The sequence below is a fragment of the Euwallacea fornicatus genome, chromosome 22, assembly GCF_040115645.1.
Source record: "Euwallacea fornicatus isolate EFF26 chromosome 22, ASM4011564v1, whole genome shotgun sequence".
In the NCBI taxonomy this organism is placed as follows: Eukaryota; Metazoa; Arthropoda; class Insecta; order Coleoptera; family Curculionidae; genus Euwallacea; species Euwallacea fornicatus.
The window spans coordinates 219,946-238,012 of NC_089562.1; the positions used below are offsets into that span (position 1 = coordinate 219,946).

At 36.1% G+C, this 18,067-nt stretch overlaps 1 protein-coding gene across 11 annotated transcripts in view; it reads right to left on the bottom strand.

Annotated features, from left to right (window-relative positions):
- unc-13 overlaps window positions 1-18,067 on the bottom strand; it is a 129,383-nt gene that overhangs the window by 7,346 nt on the left and 103,970 nt on the right. For 9 of the 11 annotated variants that reach the window (XR_010733266.1, XM_066295139.1, XM_066295140.1 and 6 more), the window contains 5 exons: window positions 11,654-11,795; window positions 11,378-11,504; window positions 11,002-11,321; window positions 1,260-1,410; window positions 41-267 (listed from right to left, as the gene is read on the bottom strand). Coding sequence is in view for 10 of the 11 variants with exons in the window: in XM_066295139.1 (XP_066151236.1) it covers window positions 41-267; window positions 1,260-1,410; window positions 11,002-11,321; window positions 11,378-11,504; window positions 11,654-11,795 (967 nt within the window). In the remaining variant the exon portion in view is untranslated. Of the gene's footprint in view, window positions 1-40; window positions 268-1,259; window positions 1,411-11,001; window positions 11,322-11,377; window positions 11,505-11,653; window positions 11,796-15,855; window positions 15,963-18,067 lie in introns of all 11 variants that reach the window. The other 2 variants (XM_066295136.1, XM_066295133.1) reach the window with 1 other exon arrangement.

Sequence of the window (18,067 nt, forward strand, 5' to 3'; positions counted from 1 at the left end):
CGGCTTTAGAATTGGCAGGCACGTAGAGGCTCTCTCTTACCTTAAGCAGGCTTTAACACAGTCTTTAACAACAGTACTGGCCCTGGGCGGGCTGGAAAGCTCCTGGACCTTCATTCGGAAGAAGGTTATGCTGGTCAGCAGATCTACGGTGGATTTCAAGTCCAGGAGCTTGTCGGGGCTCGAGGCAGGGAAGTTATTGCGATACATGGAAAGATCTATTCTTAGGGAGTTGTGCAGTTGGTCCAGTAACTTCACAAACTTTTCCTTCTGGAAATTTTAATAAACACATGACTAAATGTTCTTGGTAATGCCAAGCGGGCTTCGTTATGCAATTTTGTCAAAAAAGATGTTGAACGTTTTTATTGCTGCCTATCAAATGTTGGATCGCGTTAGGTGCTTATCAGCATAAATGAAAAGGAGTTTTTAACATAGTGAAGTGTTTAGCAATTTTCAGCTTAAAACAGGTCTTCAATGGCGAACGAAGTACTCAAGGATCGTCCCAAGATCGTAGAAAAAACAGCGATAATATTCATTGTTTAAATTTTTTTACTCCCTTTTAGGGACATCCACGCTTTTCAAAATCGATTTCAAATTGAGTTTGTCAAATTTGCAAGTATTCAGCAATTTTTCAACCCTCAGATAGACATGTTCACTCATGACTCTGCAATTTAAAAAACTTGAAATACGAAGTAAAGAATAATGTTTTTGTTTTTGTTTATTAGCCCGTTTGCTACGGCTCTGGCTATTGACATACTTTAATTAATTTTCAAGTTTCAGTGGTGTACCAGGATGTTGGATTTTTGAAAATGTAAACTCGCTTCTATCAGATTTAAATGATAGAAGGGAGTTATATTCACATACATCCCTTTCAGAACCTGAACGTCTCCGAACTGTAATATTTAAATATTATTTGATCAGCACAAAAGTTAAATTGCGGGAACTTCGCAATCAAATCGAATGATCTTTGGACTTCTGGCATTCTTGGAGATGCATTTGAAGCTAGTCCTCCAGAGCCTTAAGAACTTTCCAGAACTAATTATTAATTAAATTTGATACTTTCCCATGAAAATCGAGGAATTTTGTCGCATTTCTGCGAAACGGTCAAATATTATATTCAAATAATTCGATCGAGCTGAATATTCGAATTATCGATTTTCGGTATTTTGAAATTTAAGGGCTCACATTCCTCGAACATTTTTTTTTTATAAAACAGGATTCTCAGCCTTAGTGTCTTAGTGTTCGTTTGCTTGAGTACTTACTCCGAAATTTGAGGCAGCAAATCTATCACTCGCCGACACAGCCGTAGAGGCAGTGGTGTGTGCGTAGTAAGCATTTATGTTTGCTAGTAGTGTGCTCATCACCGCTGGTACTCCTGGACAAAGGTACTTCGTGGAGAGGCAGTGAAAGTGCCTGAAACGGGTACGAAATTCGTTCAAACCAAAATACTAACAGAAATTTCAATAAAACATTTAAAGATTAGATAGCGGAATACTAACATCTCCTCATTGCATTCCTGCATACAGTATTACTGGATGGGCGTAAATCGTGAAAGGATGGAATGCAGTCGAAATTTCGCAGTCAAATAGAGGAACGCGAATTATTTAAAAATTGGTTTATGTGGAGGGATCCGACAAAAGGAAAGAGGATTCGAGGCCTGCCCTTTGTAGTCGAGATTGAAATTAAAAATATTGAGAGTCAGATTTGGATAATTAAACATTTGGGGGTACAACCTTACATGTTATCGAGTCTGAAGGATACTTTCTTTTACCGGAGCCTTTACCTGTTAATAAAACGTTGTAAATCAACGCGCTGAACAGGCTTTTTGAAGACATTGCTCAGGTTAACTCGATCGCACGTGAACTTTGAGATGTTCGATTACTTCAGATTTAAAATGTATGGAACTAATTAACTGAGCTTACCAACAGTTATTTGCATGAGTGATCCGAATAATGCCCCCAAAATGCTCGGTACTTAAAATTGCACGTATATCAATTAAACGCGACTTAGTGTATGCGAGCATTTCTTGTCCATGTTAAAACTATTAATCAATTATCTGAAAATATCAAGGGGTTCTGGCTCTAAATTCCTCCCAAGGTAAGTGCGAGAAAATGGTAAAAGGGCTGTCATGATTCCCTCGCATTTCTCCTTTATGTTAAGATCGTTAATTGGCATTATCTGAAAGTGGTACAGGCTTTTGGTACCAAGCTCTTCCCCAGATTAGCGTGGGAAGAGAGAGTTGTTTATACATTCCTTTAGCGTAGGTGAGAATGACGTTTAGGGGTTTGGTTCCCCGGGGGAAAAAGGGTGGACAGCCCTTCCATCCTATCGGTTCTCTCACGAAGAGGGGATGTGTTCTGTGTATGGATACCGGGTAGTATCGGGATATTCCATTTTTGGTTCACGGAGAATAAAGAAGTGCTCTGAGAATTGTGTCGTTTCTCTTCACCCTTGAACCGCGAATCTTACATATATTTTTCAATTTTATTTAGGAATAACGCGTTACACACGAGTAGATATTGAAGCGGTAGGTTTGCACACTATCCTCAGTTGAGACTAACTGAAGAACGGCGAAATTTTGATAAATGAAGATAATTTAAACAAATTAAGGGATGCAAAAGAGAACTAAAAAGAAATCAAGGTAGTACCAATTGAAGTGACTGGACTACATAGTTAAAAAGTAGAAGAAAGACTTTGGAAAGAGAGAAATAAAAGTGTAAAAAGAGAAAAAACCGAAAATTTGAAGATATTTCAAGTCGGGAACAACATTTTTCAATTAAAAGTGATTCAGAGAGCCCTTGCGAAGAGATTTTTATTTTGGTTTTAATAATTATATACAGGGTGTCCGGATACCCCGTGTACAATGCTCTAGCAGATATAGCACCACTCATAATAAGTCGATTTAACCAGATTTTCCTTAGTACAAAAGTTGATAATAACGGAGCTACAGAGTGTTAAAGTTGCAAAAGGAAATCAGATTTTCTTTAATATCTTTTGACTTCAAACTAATTTCTCGAAATTTTGTGTTCAGGGGTTTTTTGGGATGAGAAATTCAAATTTATAAACGATTTTGATGTATCTTCTAGAGGGCACCACAAGCGACCATTAGGACACTTTTAAACCGTCAAAACTTTTTTCTGCTACAGTGTACGTCAATTTTGAATAGAAAAATCTTTTATCCTATCTTTTCTGCTTAAAAAAGATATACTTGTTAAAGATATTTGCAATTTTATTAATAGATGCAATTGTTATTTCAAAGCATTTTATTACAAAAATTTCATAGCAAATGCTCGAAGTGCGCACCATTTTCTTGCATACACAAATTAATTCTTTTCAAAAAAATTAAAGTGCATTCTCTGCATAACTTCTCGCCTATTTCTCACATCGTTAACTGCATTGAAAATTCTATTATGTAACTCTTGAATATGATCAATTGATGTCGAATAAACTCTTGATTTCAAAAAATCCCACAAAAAAAAGTCACATAGCGTCAGGTCTGGAGATCGTGGAGGCCATTGTACTGGAGCGTCATTTCCCCTTCCGATCCATCTCCCAGGAAATGCATTATTTCAATATTGTCTAATATTGAGGGTATAATGTGGAGGCGCCTCATCTTGCATGAGCCACATGCCACCACGAATTAATAACGGTATGTTCTCCAACAAGTCCGGTAAAGTTTCTTGAAGAAAATGCAAATAACTTTGTTCATTTAATCGATTTGGCATCACAACAGGCCCGAGAATAATATTGCTTATTATTCCGGTCCATACATTAACTTTGAAGGTATGTTGATGATGAACTACTTTGAGGGCGTGCGGATTTTCATTATTATAAACATGTTCATTGTGAACGTTAGTTATACCGGATCTAGTAAAGCAAGCTTCGTCGGTGAAGAGAATTTTTTTACTGAAGTTCGGATTATGGACTTGCAGATTTTGAATAAAATGATAAAAAGCTAATCGACTTCCAAGATCGATCGGTAAGAGATCTTGTACTTTTTGGATATGGAAAGGGTATAATAATTGTTCTTTCAAAACTTCGTGAATTGTACTTTTGGGAACTGCTAAGTTCTCTTATAAACGTCTGGTACTAATTCTCAGATCTTCTTTGACTCTATTTAAAATAGCTTCTTCATTACCTATTGTCCTAGTTGTCCGGATTCGACTTCATGGAAACAACAAAAAAATCTAAGTTACAATACAAATAAAATGGTGCGCACTTCGAGCATTTGCTATGAAATTTTTGTAATAAAATTCTTTGAAATAACAATTGCATCTATTAATAAAATTGCAAATATCTTTAACAAGTATATCTTTTTTAAGCAGAAAAGATAGGATAAAAGATTTTTCTATTCAAAATTGACGTACACTGTGGCAGAAAAAAGTTTTGACGGTTTAAAAGTGTCCTAATGGTCGCTTGTGGTGCCCTCTAGAAGATACATCAAAATCGTTTATAAATTTGAATTTCTCATCCCAAAAAACCCCTGAACACAAAATTTCGTGAAATTAGTTTGAAGAAGTCAAAAGATATTAAAAAAAATCTGATTTCCTTTTTCAACTTTGACACCCTGTAGCTCCGTTATTATCACCTTTTGTACTAAGGCAAATCTAGGTAAATCGACTTATTATGAGTTGTACTATATCTGATAAAGCGTTATACACGGAGTATCCGGACACCCTGTATATATCAGGTCTGTAAATATGAAACCGGAATTTGCCTCCAAATATCCCTAGTGGTCAATATAGGTACTACCTTATCCTGTTATTAAGGTACTATATCTCTTATTTACATCTGAGAATGATTTTCAAATCATAACAATACAGGTTCAATACTGCAGTACAGTTTGCAATTGCTTTGAGTATGTCGAATTTGGTGCCTACATTGGACAGCACTGATTTTCTGTTACCACTTGAAAAGAACGGCTGCAGATTCACATCGCATGCTTGTTGAAGCTTACGGTAAACATGCCCTTGGAAAATCACAGTGCTATGAGTGGTTTAAAACATTCAAAAGTAGCAATTTTGACGTCAATAACGAAGAGCGTGGAAAATCACCGAAAAAGTTTGAAGACGGCGAGTTGCGAGCTTTGTTAGATGAGGACGATGCTCAAACGCAACAACAATTAGGGAACCAATTAAACGTGACACGAGAAGCCATTTCCATTCGTTTGAAAGCTATGGGAAAAATTCAGAAGATAGGAAAATGGGTTCCACATGAACTCAATGAAAGACAGCAAGAAAATCGAAAAACGACTTGCCAATTGTTGCTTACCAGGTATAACAGAAAGTCATTTCTTCGTCGAATTGTGACCGGTGACGAAAAATGGATCTATTTTGAGAATCCCAAATGTAAAAAATCATGAGTAACTCCAAGCGAACCATCAGCATCGTCAGCAAGACCAAATCGATATGGACGGAAAACAATGCTCTGTGTTTGGTGGGAGCAAAAAGGCGTAATTTGTTATGAGCTGCTAAAACCTGGAGAAACAGTTAATACTGAACGTTACCAACAACAAATGATGGACTTGCATCGAGCTTTGCGTGAAAGACGACCAGAATATCAAAAACAGCAACACAAGGTGATATTGCTTCATGATAATGCATTATCACACACTGCAAAACTGGTGAAGGAAAAGATTGGGACGTTTCATTGGGAAGTACTACCACATGCGGCTTATCTACCCGACTTAGCACCATTCGATTATCACTTATTTGCATCGATGGGACACGCTCTTGCAGAATGGCACTTCACCTCTTACGAAACAGTTCAAAAATGGCTCGATGAACAGTTTGCCTCAAAAGAACGACAGTTCTTTTGGCGTGGCGTCCACAAATTGCCAGAGAGATGGGAAAAATGCATATGTAACGATGGGAAATGTTTCGAATAAAATATTTTTTATAATTATTGCGCAGCTCAGTTATACTTTTTATTAAAAGATTCGGGTTTCATATTTACAGACCTGGTATACAGGGTGAGTCGGGAGGATCGTGTCAAACTTCAGGAGCGTGTTGTACATGAAAAATAAATGTAAAAAAACTCAAATGTTGTTATCCGATTTTCGTTTGTTTACAAGTTATAATGTAAATAAAATTAAAACATAAAATTTAAAAATTTTATAAATTTCATAAGAAACGTTGGATTAGTCGTGGTGGCCCTATTAGTTGACCTCCAAGGTCTCCAGACCTCACACCACTAGACTATTGTTTGTGGGCTTGGTTTAAGCTGAAGTGTACAGAGTAAAAGTGGACACTCAAGATGCACTAATTCAACGCATTAGAAATGCTGCAGCTGCTATTAAAGAAAGACATGAAACAATCAGGAGCGCACCGAATGCTCTTCATAGACGAAGCCGAAAATGTTTAGAATCGCAATATTTTTGAACAGTTACTATGATATTTAAACGTCAATTTATGGAATTTCTTATGAAATTTATAAATTTTTTTAATTTTATGTTTTAATTTTATTTACACTATAACTTGTAAACAAACGAAAATCGGATAACAACATTTAAGTTTTTTTACATTTATTATATCATGTACAACACGCTCCTGAAGTTTGGCACGATCCTCCCGACTCACCCTGTATACCAGGTACTCAATCCTATTGAGAACATATGGACTGTCTTCAAGAATGCTGTTGGCAAGCATAAAACGAAAAACAAGGATGAACTTTGGGAGGTAATCAAGACAGAATGGGAAGCAATAGCATTAGATCTGTATCAAAGGCTTGTAAACTCTATGCCCAAAAGATGCATCCAAGTTATTAAACATAACGGTCATACAACAAAGTATTAAGAGTTTAAAAAGAGATTAAAAGTTATTTCATAACTTTTAAAATGTAAAATATTACTATATTATGCCTCTATCTTGGTTGACTCTATTTTTATGACCAAGTGTTTCTGTTGATTTGTTCCATTTATTTGTTAAATATTATGTTTATGCAGTTTTTTAAAATTAAGTTTGTTGTTAAAGTTTCCTTTTCTTATTACATATTTACAATATACAATTATTACACTAATTCGGTGTGATATTAAAACTTTATTTCCCAAGAAATATATTTTTTTGAACTGGCTCTATTTCAATGACCACCACTGTATGTCGTGGCAGTACACATTGTATAGTAAAGGCGATAATGACGATCCCTGAGGTTTAATAATTATTTTACTGTTATTATTATTTTTTTTTTAATTTGTCATGAGGTAGGCCAGGGTGATGTATTCTCTGCGTTACGCCTATGGCTAGCGTTATCGTGCAGGATGGAATCACAACGCTGCTCTGAAGATTAAGCACAAGGTGCGCCGTCGGCAGGAATTTTCCTAGCGGTATTCCTTATGATTTTAAAAGAGCAGTATTTGCGTCTGGAATCGGAACCTTTCATAAAGAATGAAATCCTGCACGATAACTGCCTTTATGCTATGCTAAATAGTTTTAATTGCACTCTAGTCAGGGTACGCCCATGGTTAGTGCCCATTTTTTTATGCTTAAGACTGGAAAGACGTTTTGATCGCTCTCTTTCTTTAGTGTCGTCACAATCAGGTTGTACGTGTGCGACTGTGTTAATAAGTAAGAAATATACAGGGTGAGTCGGGAGGATCGTGCCAAACTTCAGGGGCGTGTTGCACATGAAAAATAAATGTAAAAAAACTCAAATGTTGTTATCCGATTTTCGTTTGTTTACAAGTTATAGCGTAAATAAAATTAAAACATAAAATTTAAAAAAATTATAAATTTCATAAGAAATTCCATAAATTAACGTTTGAATATCATAAGTAAATATTCAAAAATATCGCCATTAACTTCTAAACATTTTCGGCTTCGTCTATGAAGAGCATTCGTTGCGCTCCTGATTGTTTCATGTCTTTCTTTAATGGCAGCTGCAGCATTTCTAATGCGTTGAATTAGTGCATCTTGAGTGTCCACTTTTACTCTGTACACTTCAGTTTAAACCAACCCCACAAACAATAGTCTAGTGGTGTGAGGTCTGGAGACCTTGGAGGCCAACTAATAGGGCCACCACGACCAATTCAACGTCCAGGTACGTTTATAGTAAATAGAATCCTAGTTAAAAAAATTTATTTACGCTATAACTTGTAAACAAACGATCCTCCCGACTCACCCTGTATACAAAAATTTTAGGAAAGAAGCACCGGGTTTATACTAAAAAAAGGGGGAATAATTTATATTAACTCCCCCTTTTTTACAATTTTCATTGACCAGAGTGACGCAATAGCAACTTTTTCAAACGCATCAATATTACCACTGAAGAATGGCGATTTTTGTTTCTGCAAATTCAACAATGGCGGTAAACGTAGTGTCGATATACAGGGTGATACACTATATTTCATTTAATGCAGCCAATGGAGTTCGGTCGGTTTCAACTCAAGAGCGACATCACTTTAGTCTTTTTAACGGGTCATCTGGTATCTTTTGCCTGATTTTAAAAATGTTCTCATTTAGTTTCGCACATATTTAAGAGTAAACGGTAGTTAACTACTGAGAAAATAATTATTATTGAAGATATAATTTCTTATTATAGTTAAGCTTTTTGGCTTTCGCTACAACTTTTTTATTTCATTATGAGGCAGGTTAAGATTGTCTACAATTTTCTCCTCAATGTTTAGACTTAAATATCTAAGAAACGTTTGGTGGTCAATATGTAAATAACTAAATTTTTTAAATCAGGGAAAAGAGTTATTTTCATATCTACAAAAATACTATACAAGGTGTCCCAGAAACATTGGCGCAAATTGATATGGGGTGAAATAACGTTGAAAAATGATGCCATTAATTTGAACATGTCTTATGTAGAACTTGTTTTTCTTCGATCTACAGGATGTTAAAACAAAAGAAAAGTTACTTATCCATGCATCTTACATTTTGTAAGTTTTTGAGATGAAATTTTGCAAAAGGGAATTTTTGGGTACGACAAATCTATCTAAAATGTCAATTTTTTTCTAACGCCAGGTGGCGCCACCTACATCTTACACGTATTTGGAAAATTTAAAATAACTTTTTAAGTAAACCTCGTAGCTTAATATTTTTGTATACATTTGTAAAGGCTAATCTCTTTCGAAAGGGAAGAGTATACGTAAGAAAAGCGCTAACGGTTCTCGAGATATTTGCAAGAATTTTTCTGGCGCGTGTGCCACAAGTGCGCTGGCAGTAACTTATTAACGCGGCGTCGTGCTTCAAATGCTATGGAAAAAATACATTTTGATGATATGCGAATTAATTGTCATAGAAGCGATATTTGCGAATTGGTTTTGTATTTTTTTTATTATTATTTTTATTTCTTTAATTTAAATTAAACGGAAACTGACCCGACTTAACATCAACGTTTAAATGATAAAAATAATAATATAACCACACTAAAGCAAATTTTCAAAATGTTGGTCACCCACATCAATAGATTTTCTAAGCGTTAAGCCAAAATTTTGTCTCACCCTGAAGAGAGTTCCGTTTTTATTTCTAATCTCGTTTACCCCCTTTATATCAGATCTGTTGAGCTTAATAGCATTATTTTTCAATGTGGTTTCGCCCCATACCAATTTGTATTAATGCTTCTGGGATACCCTGCATGGGGGGACGCATTAAAGAAGAGAGGAAGTTTCGTTTTGACATATTTACGATGCTTATCTGTTGAATTTGACAATAAATTCTGGGGATTTGCGGAGAAACGCGAAACTGCCAATTTAGAGATTGACGCAGGACCGATGATGAGGAAAATATTAATTGGGCCAAATATAGTTAATCACTCCGTAAAAAAATGCAGTCACTCAAAAAAGTATTCGTACGGCCGAAAAAAAATTGTGTAAACCGTAACTTTTGACTGATTTTGTTCAAATTTTGTATAATGAAAATACAAACCGAAACTCAATTTGCGTAATTGAGCAACTTTTGAAAATTTAACTTTTAGAGTGCTTTCCAGCGTTTAAAAAAAACTCCGTTTTGGAAACTTCTTGTGCGGTGGAAATTTTTCAATGTGGTTTTAACATTCTTGTAGAGGGGATTTTTCTTCATATATCCTGAAAATTTGACCAAAATCGAACAACAAATAAGAGAGTTGCAGCTTTTTAAAGTCGTCAAAAATGTCAAAGTTTCGTCATTTTGTGCGAAAATCGTCCCTTTTTGGCGTTTTTGAAAGGCTGCAACTCTCTTATTTGTTGTTCGATTTTGGTCAAATTTTCAGGATATATGAAGAAAAATCCCCTCTACAAGAATGTTAAAACCACATTGAAAAATTTCCACCGCACAAGAAGTTTTCAAAACGGAGTTTTTTTTAAACGCTGGAAAGCACTCTAAAAGTTAAATTTTCAAAAGTTGCTCAATTACGCAAATTGAGTTTCGGTTTGAATTTTCATTATACAAAATTTGAACAAAATCAGTCAAAAGTTACGGTTTACAGAATTTTTTTTCGGCCGTACGGATACTTTTTTGAGTGACTGTATGTATGTATGTGTTGTATGAAGTGCGATTAACAGGCATCAAAACAATAAGGTTTAACTTATAGTCCTCAAAGCTATTCAACACGGAACAAAACCTTCCTACAAACACTAATTATGCAAGTTTTGCGTTTGAAAATCCAATACTAATGGTTTAGCCTTTTCCCGAAATTCAATTAAAGGGCGAAAGGATCCATATCACTTTAATCAAAAAGTTTCTATCTAAGTTTAGTTAAGTCAGTTGTTCAACTAAGGTTAACTTGTTGTGTTGGGTGTGTTTGGATATCATTAATGTGTTTTATGTTACTCCTAGAATATCTTCTAGAGGCAAAACTGTTTTTGGGGTTTATAGTAAGTTTAGACAGGATAACGAAAACGACGTAATTAAATGCGAATGAAGGATTAACGCATATTCACATTTCGGTGGTTTGAGTTGGTTTTCATTTCATGATTAAAAAAAAAAATTTGAAAAATATATCTGAACATCTGAGTCAAAATCAAGTAACATTTTCCAGTGTACATTAACTTTCGTTTTTTGAGTAAAAAAATATGAGTCGACTTACGTCATCGCTTGATAAATAAACTCAATTCCATATCTCATGGCGAACTCGTCCACTATCTCTTCGGGTGCCTCGTCGAAATAGACCTTCCACGCGTCCTCCCCTTTGGCCTGCGGCAGGGTTACAATTCCGCTATTCTGCTCGCACAAATAGTGGAACTGGTTCTCGTGCAAACACGTATACTGCACGTGGTACGGTGCCACCTTCTCCTCGCCCTTGATTTCCACCGAAATGTGCAGACGAATCGCTCCAGAAACCGCAGACTTATCCGTTCTCTTTTCCAGATTGTACCACACCTCCATTTCGCCGGATAGAGTCCGGACCTGCAGTTTTTTAGTTTTTTGACCGTTCGTTTGCGAGAGATTTCAAAGGAAAATACCTCGATGATGGTCTGGCCTAAAAAGTCGTCAGATTCTCTAGTCAATTTCTGCCTCAGTTTGCTTTTGAGGTCGTTGTCTTCGTCCCAAACTCGAACTTTTATTCTATCCGAACTGTTGTGGCATTCGCTGAAAACATAGAAACGATATTCAAATAAAGGGGTTGTAGCTAAAAGGGCATGCTGTAAGTGTGTTAAATCAATACTCGAAACGATATTGAGCAGTTCCAGAGGAAGAGTCCCCCATGGGGCCTGTCTAAACGGCTTAAAAATACTTACAAAAAAAACTTCTCGTCCCATACGGGATTCAGCTCTTGAGGCATTGTTCTCGTTCTCTTCTTCACCTTTCCCACTTGGACAGTTACGTAAGGGTCCGAGGTCCCGCTTTTGTCCTTGGCTATCAGGCCCTGAGCCGACTTCACTGTTTAGGGCGGTTTAATTAATTTCCTCACCATATAAATGTCGACTATTTGCAACCTCAGTAGAAATCTTTCGCAGACAAAACCTTCCTCCATTGTAGGCAAAAAACTGCTCTAATGACGTTGCAAATCAACACTTAAATGAACATTCAGCGAGTGCACGTAGTACCAGAAAGAAGTGCCTATAGGAAAGGGATAGAACCATGCTCTAAGCTTAATATATGTACAAACAGACTAAACATGCCAAATAGACAGATATTTTTGGGTAGGAGACACACTATAAAAGCAAAATTATTTACATTAGTGTTAGGTGTTGAAAGAGAGATAAGTGTCAATTGCTGTGAGAGTGTTGTGGTCGATGTTTGAGCTGCAGGCAGTGTTGTTCCATAATATTAACGAATTAGGGGAATTTTGAAGCCGATGAGGCTTTAAAGCGAAGCTCAAAGCAGATTTTGAGAATGCATGGTACACTTATATTTGGGTTGTGGCCGTTAAAAAATGTTCAGAATTCAATTCGCCATCATAAAAAGCTAATGGAGGCATGGCCCGAGCAAGTTATAAAGGCAGAGCTCGCTAAGACAACTTATTAAAGTGGGAGGAGCTAGCGCTCACTGTTACCATGAGGGGTGGAGCGAGCTCCGTCTACCCGCTGTCAGGGGGAGGGGCTTGTAGTTCAAACCAATGAATAGCCCAAATATAAGCATTAACATTCGCAATAAACTCCACTTCGCTTATCTTACACTATCTTACAGTGTCTATTTTTAAACCTTTCAACGAACATAATAAATCAATGCGCGACGTACCCCTTTACAAGCTCAAATTAATGCGATAACTCTCCTCTATAAATAAGGGTAGGAACTCTGTTATTTAGTAAACTATCAGGCATCATGACCGTAGCTACATTCTATTGGGCAGGCTTATCAAATAAACACGTAAAGCTAAACCTACTTATCCGGCTTTATTGAACAGTTCTTCCCTAAAAAAAATTCAAAACACAGTAGAAGGTGCATTGATGCGTATTAATCACTTATATAATACAGGGTGGCTCAAAAATTGGGTACAAATATTTTCAGAGAGCATTTTTGAGGTCAAACTAAGATTGTTTCTTTGTATAAACCTGTGTTCTAAAATGCATCTCTTCGGAGCTTGAGTCATCGACAGTTGGGTGAAAAAGTTCGATTATGTCAAATTGTGACCAGAGTTACCAGTTAGTGTTTCATGAAAATTTGCAAACCGTTGTTTTTTAAGTGTCCTATTAATATTGTACTTCAAAAATTATATGAACATAATTTCAAAATGGTGAGAGGCGGGTCTATGCGGTGCATCGCCCACATTTCACAGTTCCACCCAGAAACTCTATATTTCGCTATCATCGTCTATTAGACCATGAAAAAAACTAAAATTTTTATGGCTTGCGGTTGTTTGATACAAGAAAATCATTGGACGACAGGGAAGTGTTATCAAAATGACAAACTAAAAAATTTGATGGGCTGTGCCGGTGTGACTTCCTCCTATTTATGCTCTTTTTTCACGTTTCTTGTTTTGCTTTCTAGTGTTTGTAATTATTGTCGCCACTGTGTTTTTGTTGAAACTTTTCTTCCTGTTCATTCTTGGAAATCGCTAATTCGTTAGCGTATTTTTTTTTAACTTTGTTGCAGTTCGCGAGGTGTATATGTTGGAAGTACGCGAGGGATCCTAATTCTCTTTTATCTCGTATCCTTTTCACTAACGAAGCTCACTTGGTGCATGACGGAGTGGTGAATTATCACAATCTGCATATTTGGACATTGGAGGATCTGCATGAAACAAGACAATACCGCCGTCAGGAACAGTTCAGCCTAAACGTATGAGGTGGAAATGTTGGAAATGAACTAATTGGTCCTCTTTTTTTCCCGCAAACTTTAAATGGTGACATGTACCTAGACTTTTTACAAAACGATTTGCCTTGTTTATTTAACAATGCGCTTTTAACCATTCGTCAATAAATGCGGTTTATGCATGATGGTGCTGCCGCTCATTTTCGAAGAATAGTGCGTCATCATTTAACTCTGTTGTTTCCAAATCGATGAATTGGTAGAGCAGGTCCAATGGCTTGGCCTCCACGGTCTCCGGATTGCGTCCCACTGGATTTTTTTGTGGGCCATCTGAAAAGTTCTGTTTACGATGCAGGGTCAGTGCCTTCGGTCTAAGTTCTCCGTCAACGCCTCATTGATGCCTTCAAATCTGTAAGGAACATCCCAGGAATTTTAGATCGTGTACGACAAACTATGCGGAGAAGAATGGAGGGTTGTATCGCAGCAGGGGAAGGCATATCCAACTCTTGCTATAAACAATTAAGGTAATTTATTTAAAGAAAGTGAAACAGAAATTCAAAAAAGAAAATAAGCAAAAATATCAAGACTCGCGATGATCACAGCCCATCAAGTTTTTTAGTTTGTTATGTTGATAACACGACCCTTTCTTTCGATAACGATTGTCTTGCAAACGGTTACTTGTATCAAAAAGTTCTGACATTAGAATTTTAGATTTTTTTAAAATCTATTAGATGATCATACTTAAATTTAGAGTTTCTCGCTGGACATATAAAATGTGGGCTATGCAAAGTCCAGACTCTGCTCCAATTCTTGTAAAATTAAGTTTACATAATTTTTGAAGCAAAAAATTAATGGAGCACATTAAAAAAAACAAGGGCTTGCAAAATTTTATGAAATTTGATTAATAACTGTGATCAAAATTTGATATTATCATTTTTTTTGCCCAATTTTCGATCACTCCAGCATCGAAGGTGTGCAGTTTCGGACACAGGTTTTTAGGAGAAACAGCCCTATTTTAGTCCCAAAAATACTTACTTAAAATATTTGCGCTCAATTTTGAATCATCCTGTTTAGCCAGATGAAAAGAGAGGAAAAGTTGAAAAAGAGAAGAGCAGCTGCAATGGTCTCGTTGAACATACACTAGTTTTCTCCACCAATTAGACCGAAAGGGGGGCAGGATCATTGAGTAGGTGGGAGGAGCTTAACTTACTACCTTCGATTGGCACATTGTAATTCCACAACAATGTGTGCCTGTCAATCTTTCGATTTTCATTTTGAACATTTTAAGCGAATATATATATAGCCCAAATCTAAAACTCATTATATAAATGAATTTTAAAAAGGGGCACTAAACAACAAGGGCGAACGATAATAATTCAAAGCCGCAACCCGAGAGGCAGTCATAGCGCGGCGGATATGCACGCACGTTTTGAAACTAATTGAAGTTCCGGAACTATGAAATATTTTTGTTAATTAAAACGCCAAAGATTTTAATCAAAACTAATTGGGGCAAATTTAATTTCCTACAAAATATCCAGTTTGGAATCACCTTTTAGCTTCTAATCGGACTATTAAAAGGGTACAATTAGGGCCATTGGATTAGTGTTTGGGAATTTGTCATGGTCAGTAGAAAACGCGTGAAAAGGACAAAATTAGAGTAGGTCGGATATAAAAAGAAAGAGGAGTTACAGTAGCACGCCCACTGAGTAAACAGAGCAGTTAAAGGAAGGTTTACCGTGATACGCCCACTGGCCATTTGAAATCAAAAAGGAAAGATTGTGGTGACACGCCCACTGGCGAACCAGAATAAGTAGATGGGGCTTATGGTATAAGGCTTTCGATGATGATGGGAGGGAGTATAATTTTTGCGATTGGGGATTTGAGGAGACTCCTGGAGAGTGGTATTTAGGACCTCCTAAAATTTTACTTGGGAGGAGTTTCTTTATTTGGTTAACGTTATTTGTGACCACCTCTTGTTAAGTTAACCTAAAATATAAGTATAAATATTAATGTAAAAGCGCGGTGCAAGAAATGTTAGCCAAACTGCCAAAGAAGAGAAATAGAAAACCAACTATTAAGAAATTGAAGTCATCACCCCTAATAGTGCGAAAGGCGTCACTTAATGTCTAATATTGCCCAGTTTCGGATGGGAATATTTGACATTATTAAGTAGAATACAGAGAATAATAGTGATAGTCAAAGAGCGGTAATAATCCCTTTAGAATGCAGCCCTTGGTGGCAGTAATACCTGTGATAGTGATCTTAGCTGACCACTTGCTCGTTCCCTCGATAGTCATTTGTTTGGCTTGTTCGATCGAGTCTATGTGTGTGTCGGGATCCACCCCGAATGTCGTTCTGAGTGGATGATGGGCGGTACCGGAAACAACAACAAAATACAGAAACAGCCGCCAATTACAATATGGGGATTTTCCTTGTTGCGAACGTCATAACCTACTATTTCGTAACGGTTATGATGAGAATTAATATAACTTAAAGCCGTTACTTGGTGAAATAACGTACTCTGGAACGGTTATTATAAAAAATTAGTTAATATTTTATCAGACATTATTTGAAAGAGTATTACATCAATAGTTTGAGAACTTTACTCTAGAGGAATTTAAGGTATTTTGCAACAGTTTTTTTTCTTATTTTAAGCCTGTACAGTGGTTAATATTTTGCTATCCTTTGCGTCAGAAAAAACTGAGGATTATTCGTTAGCTTTCGACGAAAAACCGTGTTTTTTCAAAGAAATAACGTCATAAATATTTTGGAACTTTTTTTAGGCAAAATTTAAAAGATTTTGTAATAGTTATCTAGCAAAATATCTGGGCTGTTAGGCTAAATTTACTATTTCGTAATGGTTTTCAAGAATAGCGACTGTGATTTTTGTGGGTTATTCACTAGAGTAACGTATTAAGTAATTTGAAAGGCATTTCAGGAAAAATTCAATATTATTTTGGAGTAACTTTTCTTCTGAGTTAACGTACCATTTTGCAACGGTTTTACAACAAATTAATCGTTATTTTGAGCAATTATTGAGACCGCATTTTTTCTCTCAATGTACCCACTACAGGATTTAATGACAATGAGGTAAAAAAGAACCACACAGGAAGTCTTTGTATATGTGTCCACAATTGTACAATCTCCAAAATAGCGAGATTTTGGTTAAATGGTACTGCAAGTTACCACTTTTGGAACTTTAATATGCCACAAGCGACATTGAGAAATTGCATTTCGTATCTGAGATATCACGAAAAATGTAAAATTGGTCAAGCTTTCAGTGGAAAATATTTCAAACGAGCCATTTCTGGAAGATCACTGTGTCATTTGTTCCTTCCGATTTAACTTTATGTCAATATCATCACGTTTTTGTTGTGATAGTTTATAAACCTGGTCTTCGACAGCTCCCTAATATTCCAGATAGAAAAATCCGTTGGAATCTTATCTGGAGAATTAGGGGTCCAACTTAAAAAAGTGCACAAATCATATATCAAATTGACAGGAATAAAAATATTTTTTGGAAATAATCAATATAAACGCGACATGTCATTTAAGAACTATTAAGCAAGTTTTGAACGGGCTGATAGTTTTTGAAAAATTTTCTCTCTTGAAAGTGTTGATCAACTTTACGATTTTCGAAAAATGTGGAAAAACGGAAACCATTTGGCAACATCAATATCCTGCATTTTTCATTAAATCCGAATACCCAGATTGTAACTGATTGCACACAAAATGACAAGTGTAACTGGTTAAGTAAAGAGTGAAGTAGAGTATAGTAGAGTATATAGAAAATTACAAGCAAGGAAGTGATTACGCACATGAATAACCACGTTGAAAAAGAAGACTCAAGAAAATTAAAAAAAAATGCAAATGCAGTTAAAACATTTTCTAACAAGACCCTAGAAAACTAAATAAACTAAATGATATTATGTATATATACAATTAAAAATGTGAAAAAAATAAACAAAACCAAATCGCTCTAAGCCTCGTAAAACATATAAAGTTGCTAATTAGGCTCTACAACTGTTATATATACAGGATGTATTGTAAACTTTTTTCTTTCGTTAAGGCTATTAATCCTTCATCATTGGCCTAACTGAAATCGTTTAGCCCCATTAACCCTCACCGCCCTTTCCAGTTTTTGTGTCTGCCCGACAAATTACACGCTCTTTAATAGTTGTTTGCGGTAATTAAATAAAGGTAGATAATGGCCTTAGTGCGGGCCATTCATCACCAAGGCTTAGAGCGAGATACACTAAAAATTATAGTAGTGAAAAACTGAAAATCCGGCACTAAGACGACAACTATTCACGCACAGCAAATACTAGAGCAGAAATAAAAACGAGAGAAGAAGAAAGGAGGTAAAGTGGTTATAGGTACACTTAGCATATTTAAATATCACATGGAAGAGTGGTTTACTTTTTGGTATTGGAAAAGTAAAACAGTCTTGGACATAGCAT